General features: G+C 60.5%; 2 protein-coding genes and 1 long non-coding RNA gene across 6 annotated transcripts; 1 reads left to right on the forward strand and 2 right to left on the reverse strand.

The window, feature by feature from the left end:
- Positions 1-9225: 9225 nt before the first annotated feature.
- Positions 9226-13811, reverse strand: ARL4D (ARF like GTPase 4D). 2 transcript variants are annotated; one of them, XM_077313106.1, is made up of 2 exons: positions 13449-13811; positions 9226-10258 (listed from the first exon to the last, which is right to left on the reverse strand). In XM_077313106.1, the coding sequence occupies exons 1-2, from the start codon at positions 13794-13796 to the stop codon at positions 9617-9619; spliced, it is 990 nt and encodes a 329-aa protein (XP_077169221.1). In that variant the 5' UTR covers positions 13797-13811; the 3' UTR covers positions 9226-9616. The 2 variants fall into 2 exon arrangements, with proteins under 2 accessions (XP_077169221.1, XP_077169222.1); XM_077313107.1 differs by lacking the exon at positions 13449-13811 and adding an exon at positions 11272-11486.
- On the forward strand, positions 11555-14230 carry LOC143825105 (uncharacterized). The gene is made up of 4 exons (XR_013226946.1): positions 11555-11864; positions 13131-13239; positions 13630-13706; positions 14093-14230. It is a non-coding gene; the product is annotated as an uncharacterized LOC143825105 (long non-coding RNA).
- Positions 14231-14826: 596 nt separating this feature from the next.
- TMEM106A (transmembrane protein 106A) lies at positions 14827-22681 on the reverse strand. 3 transcript variants are annotated; one of them, XM_077313109.1, is made up of 9 exons: positions 22429-22552; positions 21914-22063; positions 19159-19398; positions 18343-18406; positions 18032-18191; positions 17323-17463; positions 16934-16977; positions 15944-15997; positions 14827-15603 (listed from the first exon to the last, which is right to left on the reverse strand). In XM_077313109.1, the coding sequence occupies exons 3-9, from the start codon at positions 19373-19375 to the stop codon at positions 15471-15473; spliced, it is 813 nt and encodes a 270-aa protein (XP_077169224.1). In that variant the 5' UTR covers positions 19376-19398; positions 21914-22063; positions 22429-22552; the 3' UTR covers positions 14827-15470. The 3 variants fall into 3 exon arrangements, with proteins under 3 accessions (XP_077169224.1, XP_077169225.1, XP_077169223.1); XM_077313110.1 differs by lacking the exon at positions 21914-22063 and having other exon boundaries at positions 22429-22681; XM_077313108.1 differs by lacking the exons at positions 21914-22063; positions 22429-22552 and adding an exon at positions 19549-19921.
- Positions 22682-23464: the final 783 nt, after the last annotated feature.

Below are 23464 nucleotides of genomic sequence, written 5' to 3' on the forward strand. Positions count from 1 at the left end.
CAGACTAGGCACCGTGCTTGAGGAGCACGTCTACACAGGTCCCTCTGGGCCAAGGGCTGGCTGGGTTTTGGGTACCTGGAGCCCTGGGACATTTCGGGGCAGGCAGTGATGGAGGGCACAGAGCCTCTGTCTGCCAGAAGAGGCAAGAGCTGCAGGATGCAGGATTCGAAAGGAGACTCTGCAGGGGGCATCGGAGGAGATGTGGAGCAGAGGGACATTTCCCGTGTCTTGATTGGGTCCTTCAGAGACTTCCTGCTCCTTTGAAGTTTTTTATACCTTGCTGTTCACACCCTGAAAGAGTCCCAAAGTGGCTTACAAACACCCTTCCTCTCCCCACAACAGACACCCTGGGAGGTAGGTGGGCCTGAGAGAGCTCTGAGAGAACTGGGACTGGCCCAAGGTCACGCGGCAGGCTGCACGTGGAGGAGAAGCGGGGAATCCAACCTGGCTTTCCAGATTAGAAGCCCCCAGTCTTAACCACCGCACTGTGCTGAGCATTCTCCCACCCAAAAGGAGATTCAGCAACAACTGGCACAGGACGGTTCGGACAACAGCAGCTGTGGGGGGGGGGCACTCAGGCATCCCCACTGACCTTTGCACAACTTGCGCAGTTTGGGGGGGGGTGTCCACGGCTCCCCCTCCTTCCTCTGCTTCCCACCCCAAGCAGGATAAGGACGGACAGGGGGGCTGAAAGCGCATTCGGGTTGTGCACCAAATGTAAGCAGGCCAGCTGCCTTCGCTTCCCTTCCCTTAGCCAGGGCTCTAAACCAGATTAAGAACTGCCACTGGGATTGGGAAAGGGGGGGGGGCTAATCCTGTTGTGTTGGAATATTTGGGGTCATATTCCCTTAATTAGTAGCATGCTGGAGGCTAATTATGCATGTCGTGTGGACGACACAGTTGCTGAGGTTTCGTTCTCTTTACCGAATATGCACTTCATCACACAGGTATGATTTTCTCTTCTTCCTCCCCTTTTGGCCGTTTCCATGGCGTCCTTTGCACCGCCTGACGGAATCCAGGACATGCCTCCGGCCTCCGTCGGAGTGCGCAGTGAAGATGCGCATGTCTCTGCCTCCCCGCTGAAGAAGGCCCTTGCACCAAACCATGTCCGATCGAGGCTGTTGGGTCTTTGTTTATTGTTGCACTGATTTGACATGCGAGGCTGAGCCCTTGAGGGTTTTTCACCGATAATCAAAGCTACAGGTATTCTCATATAATATTCCTTATCATTCCACGTAAAACACTTTAAACATTTGGCTCTAATATTTATTTAACCCCTTTGGCTCCTTGACTAAGTGAGGGATGAAGCCGTGAAAGGGCAGGGGAGGGAAAACCTCCAGCCGAAGAAGCTAGCTGGAAATCTGCCTTCAGCCCCACACGCCTCCTTTCCCCAAGGGTGGTGAGAGGCCGACGGGAACGAACCAGGGGCTCTTCAAACCCTTCAAACGCTCTCTGCCGTCCGAGGGGGTCAGTGGTCAGTTGGAGGGATCCAGCACTGCCGAAGGCATGCGAAGGGTCACAGGGTGCTCTCCAGGGGATGCTGCGGGGAACGGCGGGGGGGGGAGAGAAGTGGCAGCGCTGAGAGGCAGACTGGGATGGGGGCTCAGTCCAGAGAGCTGCTTTCAGCACGGTCCAGTGAGCAGGGACCAGCTCCCGCCTGCGTCTCCCCTCTATCCCTGCCCGTTCTGGCTCAGAGGGCAAGGAAAAGAAGTGTGGGCTTCGGCTGGACTCCCCTGACCCACGGATGGGAGCCCAGGCCTTGAACGCGTTAGAAGAAGGGATGTGGCAAAGGCTCCCAGCCTCAGACTTCAGAGGGGGCTCTCAGAGAGTCCTGGAGACAGACCAGTTCCCCTGGAGAAAATGGCCCCTTGGGTGGGGAGGGGGCCCTAGAGCAGTACCTCTTCCTGGAGTCTGCCCCCGTCTGCAAACCCTGCTCATCTCAGGCTCCATCCCCCAAATCTCCAGAAAAATCCCATCCTGGAGCTGGCACCGCTAAGAGTTTGAACCACCTCGCCGGCCGCCTAAAGTGACCCTCCCTGCGTTTCCGGCCCCCTCTTTCCCCCCCCCCCCAGGCCATTCCAAAGGGGCAGCTCGGCACGCTGCTTGCCCCCGGCCCCCAGGCTTGCTCATGGGGAGGAGGATAATTGGCGGGTGCCAGATCACAGCCCTGTCATTTGGGAGGTGTGGGGAAGGCAGCCGAGGCCTGTCACTTCCTGGGGCCACCCCAGAGTCGGATCCACCCGCCCCACATCCTGCCTTCCTGTCCTGCCGGCTCCTCGGATGGGAGGCAGGGCCGGGCATCTCCTCCCACTCCGTCTGCTCTTGTCTCTCCCCTCCGGGCGGAGATCCCGCCGCTCGGCTTCCGCTCAGAGATCACAGCCCCTCGGAGGGCACAAAGGGCCCCGGCTTCTCGCACCGGAGTGCTGAGGTTTCTCGGAGGACTGTGAAATGCCTCCCCCACCCCACCCTCTGCCCCATCCAAACACACTCCAGTGCTGCTGGAAACAAAGCAAATTCCTCTTCTGCAAACCACAACAAGAACAAGCCTTTAATAATAGCACACAAAAGTACCATCTAAGGAGGGAAAGTGCAAAGGGATCCCCTGCTCTACAGAGAAAAGAAAGGCAGAGATCCGGCTTTAGGGGGGGACAAAATACATTCACGATCTCTCATGGCAAGATATAAAAACTTTGCAAGGGGTTCAATTATATCAGGGTTCTGGGAGGTCAAAAGAAACTGAGTCTTACGTTCATTCGAATGCAGTCCTCTTTTACACAGCAGCGAGTTAAGAAATTTAGCTCGGATCGAGGAATAAAATGGACAATGGGGAAAAAAACATGTGTAATTGATTCTATACAGCATTGTCCACAGCGGCACAACCAACAAGTGCATACCCTCTGACATGAGGAGCCGGCTTGGTGTTATGGCCTCTAATCTGGAGCACCAGGTTTGATTCCCCGCTCCTCCTCTCCATGATGCCAACTGGGAGAGCTGGGGCGAGTCCCAGTTCTCTCAGAGCTCTCTCAGCTGCACTGACCTCACAGGGTGTCTGTTGTGGGGAGAGGGACTCACTCCTTCAGGTAGCGAAAAGCGAGGTACACCAAACCAGTTCTTCTTCTAAACTTTCTTTCCCAGGGCCTTTTTAAAAGCACCTTCCTGATCTGCTTGACCCGGTTTCCTCACTGCCACCCACCATCTCCCCCTGGCCCTGGCCCCACTTTAGACAGGGCAAAGGACGTTCCTTGGACTCCACCCCTTGCTGTGGGAAGTGAATCTGGCAGGACAGAGGGAAGCTGCCAGGAAGACGGGAGAGAAATCCCCCTGGTACCAGGGTTGCCAGCTTTGGGTTGGGAGACACCTGGAGACTTTTGGGGTGCAGCTGGGAGTAGATTTGGGGTAGGGAGGGGCCTCAAAGGAGTATAATGGTCTGGACCCCCCCCCTCCAAAGCAGGAGAACTGATCTCTCTCATTTGGAGAGAAGATGGAATTACCTCCAATTATAGGAAGTTTCCCCCCTACCTTTACTCCTGAGAAACTACAACCAGCTCATATCCACATTGAATCAGGGCAAGAGGCTTCCCGGGGGGGGGACAAGATTTCCCCCCCCCAGGAAGTTCAGCCCCTCAGCCCCATCTGCAGCTCATGGAGAGATGCTACTCTAAGGGCTGCAGCCAGAACCTTGTAAGGCCCCTTGTAAGGCTGCCTGGTCGCTTTGACCCCCATGGATGACCCCCCCCCTGCAGCAGCTGTGAAGGGCAGCCCCAGCCCCCCCCCCCACTGGTTCAGCCGTGACCCTGGCAGGGGGACAGATGGAGCAGAGAGCTTTCTTGCTGCCTCCTGACAGATTGGCTCTCCAGGCGACGTGGCCAGACAGGCAGGCAGCTGGGAAGGCGGGAGTGAGGGTGGTGGTGGTGGGGGGGGGGCTCTTGGGTCTGATTGCAGGTCGAAGCCCCCCTGCCGCAAGTGACACTCCCAATTAGACCCCACGGAGTCTGAGCTGGGCGGCCTCCATCCAAACCTCCAAGGAACGGCTCAATCCTGGGTTTTATTCTTTTTTTAAAAGAGTACATTTCAAAATAGGTGCAGGCATGGCTCAATCTGGTTCTTTCAAGGTCCATGCGCACACCTTCTGGGTCCGAGCTTGGCGTGCACACAAAAGCCTCTACCTTGAATGAAACCTGGCTGGCCTGGAAGGCACCTCTGGGCTTAAACATCGCTCAGCCACTTCGGACCAACAAGGCCTCCGACCCAAATAACTCTGGGTCTGATTCGTTAGTCTAAGCAGACTCTAGATCAAATCAAGCCGGAACTTGGTTAACACGACCAAGCCGGGACTATCGTACTATGGCAGCATTACGAGAAGACGAGCATCACCGGAAACGACAATAATGCTAGGAAAATTAGAAGGCAGCAGGAAAGGAGGGAGACCCAACCTGGGATGATGGGTTGACTCGAGACATTGGGCCAGACCTGAGCAGGACTGTCCAGGTGAGGACATTTTAGAGGCTGTCCATAAGAGGCTGCCATAAGAGACTGTCCATTAGAGGCTGCCCATAAGTCAGAAATGACATGACAGCTTTTATCCCCCCCCCCCCCAGGCACCTGGGGCGTGGCTCATGTTTCCTCAAGGCAGCCATTCATCAGATCCTGTTCATCAAAGGAATTAACTGTACCCTCCATGACATTTCAGGGCACAGGAGGTAACAAGGGGGTGACAGAAAGACAAGAGCTGCCCACCCACTGAGGAGGGAAAGCCTCTGAGGCAGGGGCCCTGCTGGGATGCCAACCTCCAGGTGGGGAGCAAATGTGCAGAGAAGCTGACAGACACCCCAGATTCAGCACAAAAAGCCCAAACATGGACTGGTTAAAAGGCACGTTTTCACAGCTTCCCTCAGTGGCTCAGCTACAGTGTAAAAGTATCAGGACTGCCAGCCAAAAATGGTTGAATCAGCTCATGCAAACCCTCGTATGTGCTTGTTCCACTCACTAAAGACAATGGCCAGTTTTGCATCCATCTCTGATGCTCATTTGCAAGGTGACTCAAACCATCAATCTTGAATGAGAAACTGTCCTCAGCCAGGCCAGGGGATAGGGACCAATTCAAAATTCGCCACCTTTGTAGCCATAATGCATAAATCTTACCTGTGCGGAATCAGAACAACCCCAGCAAGAAGGACACGGCAGAAGAGCTCTGCAGGCAAGCCTCCAAAGCTCACCGAGGGCAGGTGGTGGGAATTTTAAAAGGAGACGGCCCAATTGGCCAAATCATTCTTAAAAAGAAAGATACAGAAAACAAGATGGATCCAGAGATGAGTGGAGTCCCTCCAGATGCAATGTCCTCTCAGCCTAGGGAGGTAAAAAGATTCTCTCCGGAGTAGGACCTTCGCTACGTTGATTTGCCTGTCCGATTTATGCAGTGCAGTCTCCAAAGCAAAGAGACATAAACCAGTAGGATCACGCTGTGTGTGATTAAAGTGACCCACCATAAGGGAGAGACACGTTCTGCTGTGGACTCTAAAGGGGGGCCAGCATAGTCTTGGGGGAGAGACCTGTCATTTAAATGAGCCCCCCTCCCTCCCTCCACACACACATTCCCATTTTTCCTGTGGGAGATGCTTAGGAACTTTTCTGCATTTAGCTGATGCAGGTAAAAGCAACTGGGGAGGGGGGGAGGATGAGAAGAAAGGATGAAACAGCCCTTCTGGCCCCCACCTGTCTCCTCCCCCTTTAGCCCCAGATTCATCCCCTGCAAGTAACCAGCAAAGGTGTGCTCCTGCCCTGACAAGGTTTGGCAGCTCTTTCAGAATCTGCCCTCTTCTTTGAGGCATCAGGGATGCTCCTGGCCAGGCAAGCCAGTATGGGGGCCACGCTGAACATTCTCAATAAGAGTTCCAGACTCTGCAGACCCTTTGGTGGGATGGACACTCCTATGGGTTGCTGGCAGAAGGTAAATTTGCAAAGAGGGGTGGGGCACGAAGCTGCTTAAAGGAATAAAATCATTTTATACTGCAGAGAAACCACATTGCATAGGGAAAAGGGAGGGAGAGAGAGAGTTCTAACTAACTGTCTAACTGTTCATTGTCTTCACTCGGGCTCTTCTGTTCTGGAGGCAAGCAGGAAGGCAGTGCCCTGGATAGGCTGTGGGTCTGACTCAAGCTCAAGCAGTTCCGTTGGCATGACGTCTGCCTCCTCGCCGGAGTTCACACTGCCAACGTTAGCAGCCCAACCCACAAGAGCTAGAAAGCCATGCCAGGGAGCATTCCAGCGCATGGCATTTGCACTCCTTGCCAAACCGGTGTGGCTTGTTTTCTTCACGCTGGAAGCATCACCTCCACCGCAAGGAGGCCTTTCACATTTGATTGGCAGCCTGGCTTTCAGGGCACACCTCCACCTGGCCGGGGGTGGGAGGGCATCTGGCAGCGGCATCAGCAGCAGCACGCGAAGTCCCTGCGTGCCAACCTGCCCAGCCGGCAGCCTCAGCGTGGCGTGGCTGCATTCCTGCCTTGTGCGAGCTCTCTCACCCTTCCTCCGGATCTCTCCACCCCTGGGAGCGTGCCTCCCTCCGTGCCCAGGGGCTGCTTCTACGTCAAGGGAGGCATCGGGAGGAAGGAAGGCAGGGAGGGAGGGAGATCAGGGAGAAGATCTTGACCTGTTTCTCCTGCCGGCGCCTGGCCCAGCGACCACATCCACCGGATAAATCCGCAAGGGGAGCCAGCGGTATCTCTGGGAAGTGCTAAGGGGAAAGGCCCAATCCTGCTCACCCCTCCCTGGAGAGCCAGCAGGGGGGTCATGGTGAAGAGAGGCAGCCTCTAATCTGAAGAGCTGGGCTTGAACCCTCACTCCTGCTCTTCATGAGGCTAGTTTAGGCCAGACACAGTTCTCTCAGAGCTCTCTCAGCCTCACCTAACGCACAGGGGGTCTGTTGTGGCGAAAGTGTATAAGCCGCTGTGGGACTCTGTTGGATAGTAGAGAGTGGCGTCCAAAAACCCAGCTCTCTTCCTCCTCCTCCTCCTCCTCCTCTTCTACCTGTCCAGGAGGGAGGCAGGTGATACTGACCCCACTGGGCAGGGGCTCTTTGCGAGTCCAGCAGCTCTTCTCTGGGCAGGATGCTGGCCACGCACGCCCCACACCTGCCGTGGGCGGGGAGGGATGTGGTTCCTGCTGCTGGTCAAATTCCAGCTGCAAGTGTCATCCTCAGCGCAGGGCCCTCCGGAGGAGATGGGAGCCGGATAGGAGGAGGGAGCTGCCCCGGCTGACGCCTGCCTGCCTGCCTGCCTGCCTGCCTGCGTCTCTGTGGGAGGCCCTGCTGGGCTGGCTCGCCCAGTCCCGTGTGTGGCGGCCACCGACAGTCTCTGCCCTGCAAGGCATGGAGCCCCGGGCCCTGGGAGGACGGAAGTGGGTGCGACACGTGGGAAGGGAATCCCAAGAGACGTGCGCATGAGATTCGAACTGGAGGCTCATGGGCTGATCTGAGGACTGGGCCTCCCTTGAGAGCCCTCTGGGGGGAAGACCCCGTTGGAAGGACCCCTGCCCAGCGCACCCGGCCTCTGAACCGGGGAGGGGGAACCGGCTTGCCAGTTCCTGGCTCGGGAAATCCTGGAAAGTGAAGATGGGGCGGGGAGGAGCCGTGGGATCCAGAAGAAAAATGCTGAAGTGCTTAAAGTTCCCTCAATGAATAATTTTTAAGATGGATATTATGGCGGAGGAGCCTGGGCCACGGAAGCCACCCTGCGGCAGGGATCGGCCCCTGAACCGGTCCCCGAGAGAGGCTCCGTCTCGGAGAGGGAGGGGGCAAAGTGCCAGGGCAGGACTCACCCTGGGCTAGGCACACCCTTGGCGCCACCTCTGGAAATCCCTTATGTAACCGTCCCTGAGGAGATTGCGACGACCCGTTGCCCTCAATTCTCCGACATAAGCAGAGGGATTATTGCCCCGGCCGGCTCCCAGCTGCAGGCTCCCTTCCCCACACCTCCCTCGGGGCCCCTGGCAAGGTCAGGGCCCACCCAGGAATACCACTGCTGCGGCTTGTCACTCAAAAGGGCTGATGTCTCCAAAAACACTGAAAATATATAGATGACACAAAAGATGACACAAATCAGAGTGCATCTAATGTTGGGACCGGAGGCTTGAACAGGTGGTCGGCCTTAAAGGTTCCCCTGGACCCAGACTTTGTTCGGCTTCTCCGTTCCAGCAGAGCTACCTCCTTGAGAGCTGCTTTTGGGGTCTCCGGCCTGGCCGTGAGGGGCTTGTGTGCCCAAGGAGGACAGCTGCAGAGAGAAACACGGAGGGTGCCCAGAGCTTCGGCCAAGGAGACGAGCAGAGCCCCTCCTCCCTGCGGGGTCCTGAGAGACCTGGGGCCAGTTGGGCTGGAGCTGGAGCCCATCGGAGCAGGTGGCTGGAGCTTCGAAATGCTGGCGGCCCGGCTCAGCTCGGCCTCAGCTGCCCCGGGAACCACGAGGGCAACAACGGAGGGATTCCGCAGCCCCCACTGCCCCCCCCTGAGGCTGCTCTGGTCACAGCCAGCCACCCCCCCCCCCCAGTATCAGAGATCCAAAGCAGATGCCTCCCCCCTCCCGCCTGCCCAAGAGGGAGGACTTGGGCAGAGACCTTCCCTCAGGACGGATGGAGGTGCCATGCTTTTTGCTCAGAGTGGCTTACAGTTGCCTTCCTCTCCCCACAGCAGGCGACCTGCAAGGCAGGTGAGGCTGAGAGAGCTCTGAGAGAACCGTCACTGACCCAAAGTCTCCTGGCGGGCTGCATGTGGGGGAGGCAGTGGGGAATCCAACCTGGTCCTCCGGACCAGAGTCCACCGTCCTCGGCCACAGCACAACTCGAGGGAGGAGACGGCCTCTGAGGTGTGGCCCGCTGGTTGCCGCAGCCGTCGCTCCCTCCCTCGCCCCCACAGCTCCCTGGAGCGAAGCCGCGAGAAGGCCACGCGAGGCCAAGGAAGCCGCCGCTGAAACCGCCTGGAGGGAGCCGCAGCCTCTCTGGGAGGGTGAGTCCCGGCCTGCCCTTCCCCGAAAGGAGACCTGCCTCCCAACTGCCACGCCAGCAGCTCCGGCTCCGAAACTCCGAGTCTGCCAACTCTGCCGTGCCTCCTCAGCCCTTCTGTATCATCTCCGGCTCCCGCCCAGCCAGGCGAGGGGGCAAAAGCACCAACCCCCCCCCCCACCCCCCAACACTCCTCTGCAGGCGGGAAGCATCACCCCACCAGGCCTCGGCTTTGCAAACGGCTCTTTAATAATTTAGACTTGGCTTCTTGGCAAACACACACATGCTCACACACACACACACACACAAGCACACACAAGGAGCCCACCAAGGGCTCGTAAAAACCTTGTTAAAAAAGAGAGGAACGCGGGAGGGAGGAGGCCGAGGGGGCTCTTGGGGGGACGGCCCCGTCCTCTGCAGGGGCCTCCTGCCAGTCCAGCCTCCACCGGCCGAACCCGTCCGGTCCCCGCAGCCGGCAGCCCCAGCTCCCCCGTCCTCTGCCCGGGGACTGTCCCAAGGCCGCTCCTCGGGGGCGTTGGTGACCCCCTGTGTCCGTCCAGAGGGGCCTCCAGTCCCGGCCCGGCCCGGCCGCAGGAGGGCGCCTGGGGGTGTGCGCCCCGCTTGCTCAGCACCGCCTCTTGGTGTGGCGGAGGACTTTCTTGCGGTGGAGGATCATCTCGTAGAGCTTCTCCAGGCCCTGTTGGAGGCCCAGGCCGCTGAGGGCGCTGCAGCCCTGGACGTGGCTCAGCGTGGAGGCGCCCAGCTCGTGCAGGCCCAGCCCCTTCTCCACCTCCGAGGCCAAGAGCGCCCGCGCGGCGTCCTGCTTGTTGGCCAGCACCAGCACGGGCACCCCCTGGTTGTCCGAGGCGCGGGCGATGCGGTGCAGCTCCACACGAGCCTCCTCCAGGCGCTCGGCCTCTGCGGAGTCCACCACGAAGACCAGCCCGTCCGTGCAGCGCGTGTAGGACTTCCACAGCGGCCGCAGCTTCTCCTGGCCGCCCACGTCCCACACTTGGAGGGTGATGGCCCGGGAGCCCCCCAGCGGCACGCGGATCTTCTCCATGTTGAAGCCTTTGGTGGGCACGCTCCGGACGAACTCCTGGAACTTCAGGCGGTACAGCAGGGAGGTCTTCCCGGCAGCGTCCAGCCCCACCACGACCACGTGCAGGGCCTGCAGAGGGGCCACGAAGGCCGGCAGCGGCGCCAGCTGGTTCCCCATCGTCCCCCTGAGAGGAGCGCTGGACTCCTGCTCACAGCACCTGCACACCTGGGGAAACAAGACACACAAAGCCCACGTGAACACAAGCCCTGCGCCTCTCGCACCCGGGACCCGGACAGAACACCTGGGCAAGACGGGAGTAAGTTCTCAGCTCCCCATGAAGCCCCTTGAGTCGGTGCCTGACTCTGGGCTGTGGGGGAGGAAGACACACACACACACACACACACACACACTCTGCCAGGGCATTTGCGGGGAGGGGCAATGGGAAGAGCCCCCTCCCTTTCAACCCAGTTTGGGGCTTTCTTCCCATGAAAGGAGGGATGCCACAGGAATGCCTGACATCTGTGTTCATTCACAGAGAGAATCCCCCCCCTCCCGTGGCAGCCACCAAAACAGTTTCCAAGCGAGACTTTTCAAAAGCCCCAATTATATTCTGCTTCTCACCAGCCCAAGGAGTCTCGGGGGGGGGGGACTTGGCTTCCTCCCTCCCCCAACAGACCCCCTGGAGGTAGAAGGGGCTGGGGGAGCTCTGAGAGAACTGGGACTGGCTGCACGTGGAGGAGGAGCGAGCAGGAGTCAAGCCCAGTTCTCCAGACCAGAGGCCAACCTTGACCCCACGTTGGGCCCCCAGGAGGAGAAGCCCTGCCCTGCCTGTCGGGTCGTCCCCCTCAGGCCGTGGTGGGTGGCCAGGGCCAGGGAAGCTCGTGGGGCTGGGGCCAGGCGAGAGCGAGGGGGTGGGCGCGGGTCTCCGCTGGGGAGAAACCCGGTGAAGAACTGAATCACTCGGTGGGGCCCGGGGCAGGTCTCTCCCCCCCCCCCCCCGAAGCATTTCCTCCAGGGGAGCTGGTCTCCTGAGCCGAGCGGGAATTCCGGGGGTCTCCCGGCCCCTTCCAAGAAGAATCCCCTCCCCGGGGGCGACAGGAGCTAGGCTCGGCCTCCCAGGCGACGGGAAAGGCGCAGCGGAATCCTGCGCTGCGCGGGGGGGGGGGGGGACTCTTAGGACGAGGCGCTGCCACGCCGCGATCCCGTAGAAGCCGAGGCGCCGCCGCCGCTGCTCTCACCTGTCGCCGCGCGCATGGCCCCGCTCCGGTGCACACCTCCGCTCGCCTCTGCGCCGCGCTCTCCTCTGCGCCGCCCCGCGCCGCCGCTCGCCCGCCCGCCTCTGCGCTGCCCGGACCGCCCCGTCGGGCTCAGCCAACCCGCGGCCGCCCGGAGCCCGAGGGCTGCACCGGGGAGGAGCCGGCGCCGCGGCCGGCGGAGAGGGAGGGAGGGAGGGTGGGTTGCCAGCTCCGGGCTGGGGGTGGCCGGGAGGGGTTTGGCGGGGGTCCCTGGCCCTCCATCGGAGAGCTGATCCTGTGGGCGGGGGATCGCCCCGAAGGATGCTCGGCCTGCCCCCGATGGCCCCCACCCCACCCGGGCCGCCGCGCCGCTTCCTCGTCCCCTGCCCGTCCTCCTGGGATGCCTGGCGGGGCAGAGAGCGGGCACGGCGTCGGCGTCGGATGGCCGGAGGCTGCAGTTCCCCGCCTCTAGCCTACCTCCCGGGGCTGTTGTGCCAGACCAAAGGAGGAGGGAGCCCAAGGGAAGGCCCTGCGGTCCCCCACAGTGGAAGAGGGCGCCGGAAACACCAAGAAAACCATCCAGGATCCTAACGCAGGTTGGCGCCGGGGCGGCTGAAAGACCAACCGCGTCCCCCTCGAGGACGAAGCTTCTTCCGACGCGGTGGGCCAGAATACCCGCAGCCATTCCCTGGCGGTAGAGCCGGGGGGGGGGGGTTGCCAGGAAGGGCCCCCCAAAGGTGCTCCGGGCGTCCACGAGTCCTGCCCGGGGGTGGGTGGGTGGGTGGGTGGGGGCGGGAGGAAGACGCGGGACCCGCCGCGGAGGAAGGGGCGAGGCCCGTGGGAAGAAGTGGGCTCCGCGACCACCGGGACTTAGCCTACCCCGAGGTTCCCGGGACCCCTGGCTGGGACACTCGGAGCCGGAGCGAAGGTTCAGGCGGGGGTCGAGGCCTGCGGAGGGCCAGACAACGCAAGACCAGGGGGCAGCCCTGGGGGCCCGCAGGAACCGGGGGGCGCTCCCTCGGAACAGATTTCCTAAAACGTGACCTGCTGGGGGGGGGGAGAGAGGGGGGCGGTGGCCGGGACCAAGGGGCGTTAGGAACCGAGCCATAAATGCAGCTGAGGAAGACAAACAAGGGATTATACAGGACAGTTTAGGGACGGCTGAGATAAAAGATCAATCGACGCGCATCTCTATTTTCGTATTTTATTTCTATGCCGCCCTCCGGGCGAGCGGCCACAGTCCCCCCCCCCCTCTTTTCCAGCCCCGTCCGGCGCCTTCCTCCTCCTCCTCCTCCTCCTCCAAGCGCGTTGCTTTGCTGCCCTCTCGCGGACAGGATCGTGCGCGCATCGGAGCCGTCGTGTGGGGGGGGGGGGTTGCCGGGCAGCGCGGCGCGGCTTGTGAGGTCGGACGGGGCGGGCGGGCGGAGCTGCGGGGGGCACCATGGCCGCCTACCACTGGGAAGCGCGGCGCAGGCAGCTGCAGGTGGAGCGGCGGCGGCTGGAACAGGTGTGCGCGGGCGGCGGCGGGGGAAGCGCAGGTGTATCTAGGTCGGCCCCGGAAGCCGCTCGGCCGGAGCTGGGAGAGCCGCGGGTGGGGTGGGGGCCCCAGGGAGAAAGGGGGAGGGGCCAGCCTCCAAGTGGGACCGGGGGACCCTTCAGACAAAAGAGACAGCAGCTGGTGTCTCCACTGAGACCTGCTCAGTCCTCCCCCAAAGTCTCCAGGTATCTCCCAACCCAGAGCTGGCAACCCCAAGGAGAAAGCCGGGGGGGGGGGGTTGGAGGTAAGGCCCAAGGTGGGGCTTCTTCAGGTAGTAAAAAACGGCATGAAAAAAACCCAGGCAGCCATCGTCTTCCTCCCCCAGGAAACAAGAGCCCCTGAAGCAGGCCGCTGGCAGGACGTTCCCCAAGAGGGCAAAACCAAGGACTTGCCCCCATCCTGCAGCACCTCGCCCCCGAAGCCAGCCCTGCAGGGTAAGGAGCCCCCACCCCCCTATGAGTTCTGTGTGCTAAATGCGCATGCCTGGGAGTTACCTGAGAACCAGGGGCAGAAGGTCTCATCTCAGAGAGGGATCAAATGTCCAGGAGGACTTTCAGGTGCCTCAAAGTGCCTTCCCCTCCCGCTGGCCCCAGGGCTGTCTGGAAAACGACTGGCCGTCTGGGCAGCAGGCCCCGAGGCTTACCCGGCCCACTGTCGCTGGGGGGAGAAGGCTGGGCTCCGGCCTCCGGGCAATGGTGCCTGTCCCACGGGAAGCCTCTGCCGGGCCCCTCTCTAGGGCAGGGAGAGACTGGCCCCCTCGGCCCCTGCTCAGAAGGGGTCTTGCTCCAGGGGGGCTCGGCCAACAGCAGCCTTTCCCCTTGCAGATGCCGCAGAACGCGCCTGCACATGCAACACCTCCCACGTCCCGCAGCACAGCGGCAAACTGCTGAAAAGATACTCTGTAAGTGCCTCTGTGTGTGTGTTCCCCCCTGCTGTGGTGTCCTGCTGTAGCACAGCCAGCCGCAAGGAGGTGAGCCCTCCCCAGCCGCATGGGGGAACAGCCCTCCTGCTGCCGCCTCCTCTTCCCCCCATCTCAGCAGTTCACGGCAGAGAAGCAAAACACTTTTGCAGGGTGGCCCACCTGTGGCTCTCCAGGTGTCCCTGGACTACAATTCCCATGTGCTCTCAGTGGGGCTCTCAGGTGGGCCAGGGAGCGGAGTAGGGAGGGATGCGCAGAGGGCGGATGGGAGGAGCTTCTGGGAACTCTCCGCCTGCAGCCCTGCGAAACCTGGAATGGCTGACAGGAGACAGGATCCCCACCGAGCTCTTGTTCCTCTTCTGTTCCAGACCATGGAGTACACCCAGCAGTGGTAGCAGCGGCCGCAGGGGGTGCCTCCCCCCCCCAGCACATGCATCATGACTTAGGAAGCCGAAGAGCTGGCTCCAGCCTGGCCCCCTGGCAAATAAAAGCTCTGCCACACCGGACCCTGCTTCTGCGCATGCCTTTCTGTGACCCGGACTCCGGGGAGCATGTCCTCTTCCAGGAGGGATCCAGACCAGTGGAGAGAGCCGGCTGCAAAAACGATCCTTTGGCCAGCAAACCAGCAGAAATCTCCTTCTTTTGGCTAGTTTGCCAGAGATGAAGCCATAGAACCAAGAGGTCCAGACTAGAATTCTTTGGGTGCCCCCTGCCCATGGCCAAAACCGCATATTCCTCCTCCCTGAAAGCTCTTCCGATCGAGCCCTGACTCTGCACCAGCTTGGAGTGGAGTCGTGGTTCAGAGCAGTGGCCTCTGCCCTGGAGAACAGGGTTGGCTTCCCCGCTCCTCCTCCACACGAGGCCTGCTGGGTGACCCTGGGCCAGTCCCAGTTCTCTCAGAGCTGTTCTCTCAGCCCCACCTCCCTCCCAGGGTGTCTGTTGTGGGGAGAGGGAGAGCTTCGGGGAGAAAAGCAGGACGCAAGTACCCAGCTCTTCTTCTCAGCCTTTGGGAACCAGGGGGCACTGTGCAGAAGCCCCCGACCCTCCGAGCCCCCTACCTGCCCCCAGGGTGTAGGCTCCATCCTGCATTTCACACCTCTGATCATGATAGCGGAGATTCTTTATTTTGAAAGCCTTTTTTTGGAGAACTGTCCAGGAGAAAATGGGCATCCGGGGCCTTCTGTCCTCTCCCTGAATGGACCAAAGAGGACGCAGAGGTCGGTGTGGCTCTCCAGGCCCCTCCAGGGCAGGACAGTCTCCCAGGGCAGGCTGGGGGTGGGCAGGGAAGTCCCTTGAGCAGACAGGCGGGCTGCAGCCAACGTCCAGGAGCCTCCCTGCTGCCGAAAACCTCTTGGAGATGGAAGAAGCTCCTGAAGTCCTCCCAAGCAAGACAGGCCAGGCCCACAAGCCCCTTCCCCTCGTTTCTGCCTCCCAGAAACTCCTCCAGAAGGCCGAGGGGACCGGAGCAGCCAGATTCTCAACTCCACCACAAGATCCTGTGGCTTCACCTTGGCTTCCCCCTTTCCTGGCCCCCGGGGGCCCATTTCTGCTGGATTCCGAGACTCAAACCGTCCCCCCCGAAGAAGTCCCTCCGTAGCAGCCCTTCCTCTTTTGCCCCAGGGCTGAGTCTGAGCTGCGAAGGCCCCTTCTCCCTCTCCGGCTGAGAGCAGGGTGGGGAAAGATGCCCCAGGAACCCGGCCGGGGCAGAGAGAGCAGCAGGGGTGGCCGAGGGCTCCCTCCGGGGCTTCAGGGCCGCTGCAGAGACCTCTGGGATCGGGACGTCCCGGGGACTGTGGCGTTGCCCCTGCAGTCCACGTACTGGTAGTTCTCGAAGGACAGCTGCTCCGAGTGGGAGAGGTAGGAACAGGTCAGGGTGCCCCTAGGAGGAAGAGGAGGGCTTGAGGGGATGGCTGGGACCCCAGCCAGGGCTCCATCGGGGCAACCCAAAGCTGATACTCCCAGCAAAGTCTCTGCTCCCAGGGGAGGGGGGGGATCCAGGGCAGCAGCACCAGCCAAGAGCTGCACCAGAGGCCAGTTCTGAGAGAAAGGGGCGCTTAGCAGTGGAGTCCCAAAGCGGAAGGAAGCAGCCGCAGAGCGGAAGGCGGTCGAAAGAGGAAGCAACCCCCAGGGGAGAGAGGCGCGTGCAGTTCCTGGGCTGGCTGTGGGGCACGGGAGGGGGGGGGGAACCAACCCCTGCAGAGGAGGAGGGGGGCACTTACTGAATGTGCAGGAGGACATTGTGGACCTTTATTCTGGACCATGTGCAGATATTGCTGTGGGAGAGAGGGGGGGGATTTGTTTACAGGCTGAAAACACAAATGGGGGGGAGGCAGGGAGCCCTGTAATCTTAGCCTACCCAGAACACCAGCTGCTCATCTGGCGCGTGTGCACGCACACACGTGTATCTGTTCATCTCTCCCATGACACATGTGCCGTGCAGCCAGGAGATCCGAGGCAAGGGACATTCGGAGGTCGTCTGCCATGGCCTGCCCCTGCATCACGGCCCTGCTGTTCCTGGGGGGCGGGGGGGGGCACCTTTCCCAATGCCTATCAGGGCCGACCCTGCTTAGCTCCTGCAGTTGGCTGGCGGTGCAGGCCGGATCCAAAGCCAACCGACCGCTTGTGTCACGGGACAAGCCCCTCCCTGCTTCCTGCAGGCAAAAGTGCGTCAGAAATAACCAAAGCAAACAGAGCTCTGTGGCGATCCGGCCCCTGAAACGCCTCTCTGGAACCTGCCTGAGCCTCGGCCAAGAGCCCCTCGCTGTGAAATTGTTTATTTGGAAGGCATTTCGGGTGGCCGTTAGAGGAGGGGCCAGCGGCCGGCCTTCACCTGGGATCCAGAACAAAGTTTGTAGCTACGAAGGTTTTGCTTCCCAAACCTTGATTCCCAAACATTTCAAAAGAGACAGAATCAGTTTCCTCCTTTAAAGCAGGGGTAGTCAACCTGTGGTCCTCCAGATGTCCATGGACTACAATTCCCATGAGCCCCTGCCAGCGTTTGCTGGCAGGGGCTCATGGGGATTGTAGTCCATGGACATCTGGAGGACCACAGGTTGACTACCCCTGCTTTAAAAGATGCTTCCCAAAGGCATTAGAGGCCAGGCTGGCAACCAGGCGGGGGACAGATAAAGCAATTTAAAAGATACCACTTGAAATCAACCAGCGCCTTCTTTCTACCCCCCCCCCGGTTCTTTTAAATGCATACTTACTAAGTGTTATTGTCCAGGATTGTACTGGTGACGGTGTAAAAAATCTAGAAATAAAACCAGATGATCAATTAAATTGTGGCATTCACTACCAGAGGCTGTGGTAATGGCCACAAAGGGATTAGTCAGACTCAAGGAGGGAAAGTTTTATCCGTGGCTACTGGCCGTGGTGACTGAGGAGAACCTTCACGTTCAGGGGCAAAAGGCCAGGTCCCAAATGCGCTTGTGGGGCAGCCCAAGAAGCTATTTCCCATCTTCTGAGCATCGTGCTCTCCCGCCCACTTGGACGACGCGTTTTATATAACGGTCTGCTCCCCGCGTGTCACTCCTCCAAAGGGCGAACAATCTCCCGTCCTTCCAAGCCCACTTGCCTGGCTAGGCTCCGTCCTCACCTGAGCGCCTTGCAGGGGCGGGATTTCCAGGTGTGTCCTCGCCGAGGTTTTCCCGATCACCAGGGCCTTGTGCAGGACCTCGATGGCCAGCTGTGCCACGTTCACCGGGTAGAAATTGTTGTTGGTGACATTCAGCGTGTTCTAGGCAGGAGACAGAAAAAGCTGTGCCAGGGCAAGCCAGGAGTCGGGGGGGGGGGGGGGCTTGAACACCGGCAGAGCCAAGGCTCACAGCATCAGACGCACGGAGCACATAACCCATAGGCAGATGCGTTTGCTTTCAGGAGGGGGGGGGGATGCAGGCCCATCAGAGGGTTTCTCTGTCCACCCAGCTGATCTTGCCAAAGGGCTTCTCTGTGACTCCTCTATCTGTGCCGCAGGGTCCACAAAACACAGGAAAAAAGCCGTCCCTGAGGAGCCTGTACTCTAGACCAGGGGTGGGCAAACTGTGGCTCTCTACAATTCCCATGAGTCCTTGCCAGAATATGCTGGCACAGCCTCATGGTAACTGTAGTCCATGGACATCTGGAGAGCCACCCTTTGGCCAATGGCCTACATTTATTGCCTGTGAGAGAACCGTGACCAGGGCGAAAAGGGAGCTGCTGAAAAGTGCCAAGGAGTCTGGAAAAGGGAGGTGTGGCAGGAGCTGCCCCAAGATGTCCTCCCACCCTCCCCTCCCCTCCCTCCGGGCGCCCTCCTGCCGGCCACTCACAGTCATGTTGAGGATGATGGAGAAAGCGGTGTCGTTGAAGGCGATGGCGGAGGCATTGAGCCCCGCTGGCACCACGGCAATGGAGCGCGGGAACAAGAAGTACATCATGAGGCACGTCATCAGGAGGCACACTGCGACCGTGATGGAGACATACAGCTTCCTGCAAAACCCCGCGGGCGGGTGGGTGGGCGGACGGGCCTGTGAGCAGGAGCAGAACCCCCCCCCTCTGCCCCGAGAGCAGCCCCAAGCAGGGCCCTTTGAGGTGGGGGCCGGAGAGCAGGGGGGAGGGAAACGGGGAAGGGGCCACTTACGTCCTCCTGGGCTTCAGCCGCTGGTCCCCGTATGGAATGAGGGCCACAAGCTGCTCTTCTTGCTCTGGGGAGAAGGGAAACAGGCAGGGAAGGGCCTGTGAAAGGAGCCCCACAAGAGCTTCACAGGGCGAGGCCCGCCACAGGCCTGCTGTTCTCCGGGCACCAGGAAAACCACCTGCAGGAGCCTTGGGAGGCCTCTTGGGAGGAGCGCTAACCCAGGAGAGGAGGGCTAGGGCAGTGGGCATCCTCAGAGGGAGGACATGGCAGGAGGGTGATCTCTCCTTGCCAGAGTGGGCGAACAGTTGCTGGGCATTTTATCGTACCTTTGAAGGCCGTGTCCCGCCTCTGCAGATGCCAGGAACAGTTACTGGTGAAACGTCGGGGGCTAAAATGACCAGGCCACATCGGCCACACAGCCCAGAAAAACCCACAACCACCAGGAGTTCAAAACAACTCACGAAACCGCAGAAGGCTGCTCAGGACAGCCCGCCCTTACTCCGAGGCACTCCCTGCCAGGGGAAGGGGCAAATGCCCAGCAGGGAAAGCAAGAGGCTCTTCCGAGCATGGAAGGGAGCTGCCTCTCCACCTCTGGCTGCCGGCCACAGGCGCTAAGGAGGCTGCCTTAAGCACTCGAGAGCAGGTTGGGCCTCTCCTTCCCAGATGCTTCCGCTTGTGCAGTGCCCCAAGGCAGGCGCTGGCCTTTGCCGACGGACAGGATGGGCCCCCGGCCTGAGCGAGACGGTCCCCGTTGCAAAGTGCCACGGCAGAGAGGTGCTTAAGAGTTTGGCCAAAGCGAGGCCGGGAGGCGGCACCTACCTCGGGGGATGCGCCCGGTGCCCTGGCAGGTCGGGCAAGTGACGGAGCCTCGGCCACAGGGCACGCAGGAGACGTCCGTGGCTTCTCCGCCGTTGATGCTGGCGTAGCAAGACTTCTCCTTCTCGTCGCAGGAGCCCTTCTGCACGATCGGCTTGTCTTCTCCCACTGCGTCCTTCCAGGCCAGAAGCTTCTGGAACCACAATGGGGGAGCACCCATTGCTTGGAGGGACTGTCCCACTGCTGCAAGGGACGGAACGCGGACAGCCATCAGGCGGAGGGGCTCAGGGTGACCGAGGTCCCAGCATGCCACAAATTCCGGGGCTTGTCCCACGGATGCCAGGGCCCACCCCCCAGCAGCACCCCCACCCCCACCCTGTCTGGATCCGTTACCTGAACTCTTTCTCCTCCCGTCGGTGCCGTGCATGGCTGCGCTCTAGGAGCTCTGAGACACTCACCACCTCCTTGCCCGGCGCCCGGAACTGGATCTCCCTTTGTTTTTGGCCACACGCAGCAATCGTTAGTAGGCTATTGTGTAAAACACAGCTTGTTCTCGGGGTGCGCACGCCTGCACCCGATTCTTGCCTCTAGCCAAGCAGATGTGTGCGTTGCTTCCTACTCACTTCAATGGTGCTACTCATCTATCCTGCAGGCTTTGAGCAGAAGCGGCATAATCCAGGGTAAACTATCCTCTTAAAATCGTTTTCTATGCGCTATGATGGACGGGATAATGTTTTGCAGCAGCCAAAGTAACCTCTGAAGCAGGGGTTGTCAAACTGCGGCCCTCCAGATGTCCATGGACTACAACCCCCATGAGCCCCTGCCAGCGAATGCTGGCAGGGGCTCATGGGAATTGTAGTCCATGGACATCTGGAGGGCCGCAGTTTGACTACCCCTGCTCTGAATCCACTCCAAAAGTAACTCCCCAGTTTTTCTCTTACTGATGCACCCACGGCAGGAGCCTGTGTGGTTCGAAGACCCTCAGCCTTCCAAGCATGCGTGCGGCAGAGAGAGGGAGAGAAAATTTGGTCCCACCAGCAAGCATGATTTCAGTAGCTTACGATAAATGGAGCTGCAACCAGCTTGTTTTGAGAGATTCCAAGATAATTCCAGATACATTTTGGAGCCGCTTGAGTTTTTTGGCCTGGGAGGAGCTCTGCATTTTGCACTTGGGAATTATAAGCAGGGGATGGGGTTGATTTGTTAAGTTGTACCATATGCCTGTTTTGTTGTTGCTTCAACGTGTGTCTGTTGCTCGGATGTTTTTAGACTGCCGCTGAGGAAGAACACTTCAAAACACAACGGTAACAGGCGGCCAGTCTGGTGCTCTTGTGCTTGCGTAGCAATCCTCAGAGGCGAAATTGATAGCAGGGGTTAGCAAACAAACACCAGCGTCTAGACACAGGTTTGTAATACTGAAGCAAGTCCATCGTTTGTAGCCTCCTGCCAAGAAGTCTCTGCACTGTCATTGCTTTGTGCCTGGAATCCATTTCCTGTCCCTGGCCGGTCTCAGCTCCCTCCCGGCAGCGGCCTCTCGGACGGCAGACCTGCGGGGCCTGGAAACCTGGCTGGAGAGTCTCCTTCAGAGACCTGCCCTTCCCTCCGTTTCTGGAACGCTTCCTTCTCCTTCCTTAGCTCCTCCTGAAGTTCTCTGTTCACCCAAACAGGCTTCCTGGTTCCCCCATCAGGTTTCCGTCTGGATGAGGCTTGAGCCTGCAATAGCCCTTGTTTAAGGAGAGCCCGCCCGTCACTTGCTCCTTCCTCTTCCAGCATTCTTGCCCACGGAGTGACTCTCCTCCTGTCTCTGAGTTTATGGAAGACACGGCCGCTCCCTCCGCCACCCCCACCCCCACCCCCACCAGGTGACCAGAATAACAACTGAAGGAAAACCGAAAGTTCCCCAAATGGAGAACAGCCTCGGGCATCTTGCAGGGCCACACCGGAAAGGGAAGTCTTGTGTGTTGTTGTTGCAAGACCCGCTTGCCCGAAAGGGGGGAGCAGGCCAAAAATAATGTCCTTTTCGGTGCCTTTGAGAGGGAAGAAGCAAGCCTGACTGCAGGGCCTGCCTGGAGGTGAACAATGCCAAGCTCCACGGACGGCCAAACCCGTTCCAGTCCCTCAGACATCCTTGGACGCAGCCAGGAACCAGATGGACCCAGCCCAGACAAGACCGGGCCAGGCAAAGCAGCAGTGCCCAGCGCTCCACTCAAGCCGGGTCAAGGCTGCCAGGAACGACCGAAAGCCCTTGCCGGAGAACGCTCCTCTTGTCCCACAGGCAAACCTTTCCTCACCACAGCCATGCCCTTCTGCACACGGGAACCTGGGCCGGCAACAACCCGAGATGCCCACGCTGCCCCCCCTGTCCCCCCCCCCGACCACTTGGTCACTGGGCCCAACAGCACTCCCCTCGCAAGGCCACACATCTCCACGGAAGAATACGTCCAGCATTAAAAAAGAAAAGTGTGTGTGTGTGTGTGTGTGTGTGGGGGGGGGGGTCTTTTCAACCTCTGGGCCCGTCTGCTGTGGGCCTCAAAGTGGCAGAGCTCCAACAAACATGGGGGGGGGGGGGGGTCAGCGGAGACGGCTGACCCAATTTGGGAGCACAGTCCCCTTCGGGGTGGGCAGGGGTATCCCTACAGAGGCTAAGGCGCTCCCCTCCAGCTGCTTCCTTCCCTGGGGGAGCCGAGTTTCCGAGGAGGAAAAGAGCACTTCTACCTGGAAACGCTGGCCGGTCTCTGAGGGTGGGGGCTGCACCCACCTGAGAGGGAGCGAGGGGGGGAGGGGGGTCACTCCCAGAAGTCCCCTCTGAGGCCAGGCACCCGCTGGAAGCCGCCGGGAGAGACAGAGCAGCACCACCATCCAGGTCCCCCTCCAAGCGGCATGGCGCAGTCCCACCTCCACTCCTGCCCTGCAAAGGCCAGGAAAGGTAAGGTAGCTGGGGGGGGGGGGCAGGAGTGCTGGTTGGCTCCTCCCCCCCGCCCCCCCGCCCCCCCGCCCGCTTAGGACCCTGCCTGGAGCCCTGTTGCTCCCACCTCCTCTGCAGGGCGAGGGCCAAGGGAGGTGCTCCAACACCCCACTTGGGAAACATCCCGGGGTGGGAGGCTGCGGGGGCAGCGTCCCCAAGTCCTTCTCCCTCCCCCTTGGCCAGTCTGCTGATAGGCGGGCCGGGGCGGGGCGGGGCTCCCGCAGGGGTCAGGGGGCCGGGATGGGGAGAGAGACCCCCGCCCAGGTGAGTGCCCGGCCCCCGGCCTGCCTGCCTGCCTGCCTTCCTACCTGTCGGCGGGGCGCCTTCCCCTGGCCGGGCGTCCAGCAGCAGCGCCGGGGCTTCCTTGGGCGCGGCGGGCGGGCGTTTAACGCGCGGGGCTGTCCGCTGGGGGCGCGGATTGGCCCGGCGCCGCCCCCGCGGATTGGCTCCCCGGAGCAGGCGGCGCTGCCCCGAGCGAGGGATACCAGCCTCCCGGCGGGAGGAACGAGAGACCGGGCGCCGGGGCGTGGCGCAACGCCATGCACCCTGGCATCTGCGACGCTAAACTTTATCCCACCCCGAGTCTCCGAGCAGCTTCCAATCGCCTCCCCCCCTCCCCACAACTGGCACCCTGGGAGGGTGGTGGGGCGGACAGGGCACCGACAGGACTGCTCTGGTGGAAGAGCTCTGAGAGGACTGGGACTAGCCCAAGGTCCTCCAGCTGGCTGCCACAGCTGGACACCCTTATCCGAAGGCAAGGATGCCAGGGAATAAAATGTTTAAGGACTCCCAGGGCCCCTCCCACCCAGTTTAATCCAGATGGCAGATGACCTCCTAAACCAAGCTTGTTATTCCCGTCAGGCCCTTGCATCAGGCCGGCCTCCTCACTCCACTGTGTACGAACCTCTGGCTCAGTCCCCAGGTGGGCCTGTCAGCCCCCACTGCATTGTCTGACAAGGGGTGCGTGCACACGGAACCTTGCACCCGGAACAATACTTTGCTGGTGAACCGAGAGTCAAACTCCGTTCCCCCTAAAATCTCAGTTCCCCTGGTGGACAGATCGGGCTGGAAATGAAACCAGAACAAGCCTCCAGCTTCTCACAGATGTTTCAGGGCCACCTTCTCCCTCACGCTCTTCAACAGCTGCTGCACCAAAGGGAGACTCAAGGGTTATTAAGGGCTCTCCCCGTGCTGATGCTGTGCACCTGTCTTTGGAGACCTGAGCAGAGGCAGCAGAATAGCAGCCACAGATGTCAGGGGCCTCCCCTTCGGGTAACCCCATACCGTCCTGTGACAGAATGCAATATTGATCATGCATGCTGTGCAGTTCTATCAGTACCTGTG

The sequence above is a fragment of the Paroedura picta genome, chromosome 16, assembly GCF_049243985.1.
Source record: "Paroedura picta isolate Pp20150507F chromosome 16, Ppicta_v3.0, whole genome shotgun sequence".
NCBI lineage: Eukaryota > Metazoa > Chordata > Lepidosauria > Squamata > Gekkonidae > Paroedura > Paroedura picta.

What these genes read in the sequence shown, in the direction of transcription:
- ARL4D (XM_077313106.1), bottom strand. Translation starts at nt 13,796, where the DNA reads ATGCGGCTGGGGAGGGCTCACCTCCTTGCGGCTGGCTGTGCTACAGCA. An exon ending in CCCCAGCGACAGTGGGCCGG is followed by an intron (nt 10,259 to 13,448) that starts GTAAGCCTCGGG and finishes TTGTTTCCCCAG; the next exon opens with GTGTGCAGGTGCTGTGAGCA.
- TMEM106A (XM_077313108.1), bottom strand. Translation starts at nt 19,582, where the DNA reads ATGCACGGCACCGACGGGAGGAGAAAGAGTTCAG. An exon ending in CGGCTGAAGCCCAGGAGGAC is followed by an intron (nt 18,192 to 18,342) that starts GTAAGTGGCCCC and finishes GGGGTTTTGCAG; the next exon opens with GAAGCTGTATGTCTCCATCA. An exon ending in CCATCATCCTCAACATGACT is followed by an intron (nt 17,464 to 18,031) that starts GTGAGTGGCCGG and finishes TCTCCTGCCTAG; the next exon opens with AACACGCTGAATGTCACCAA.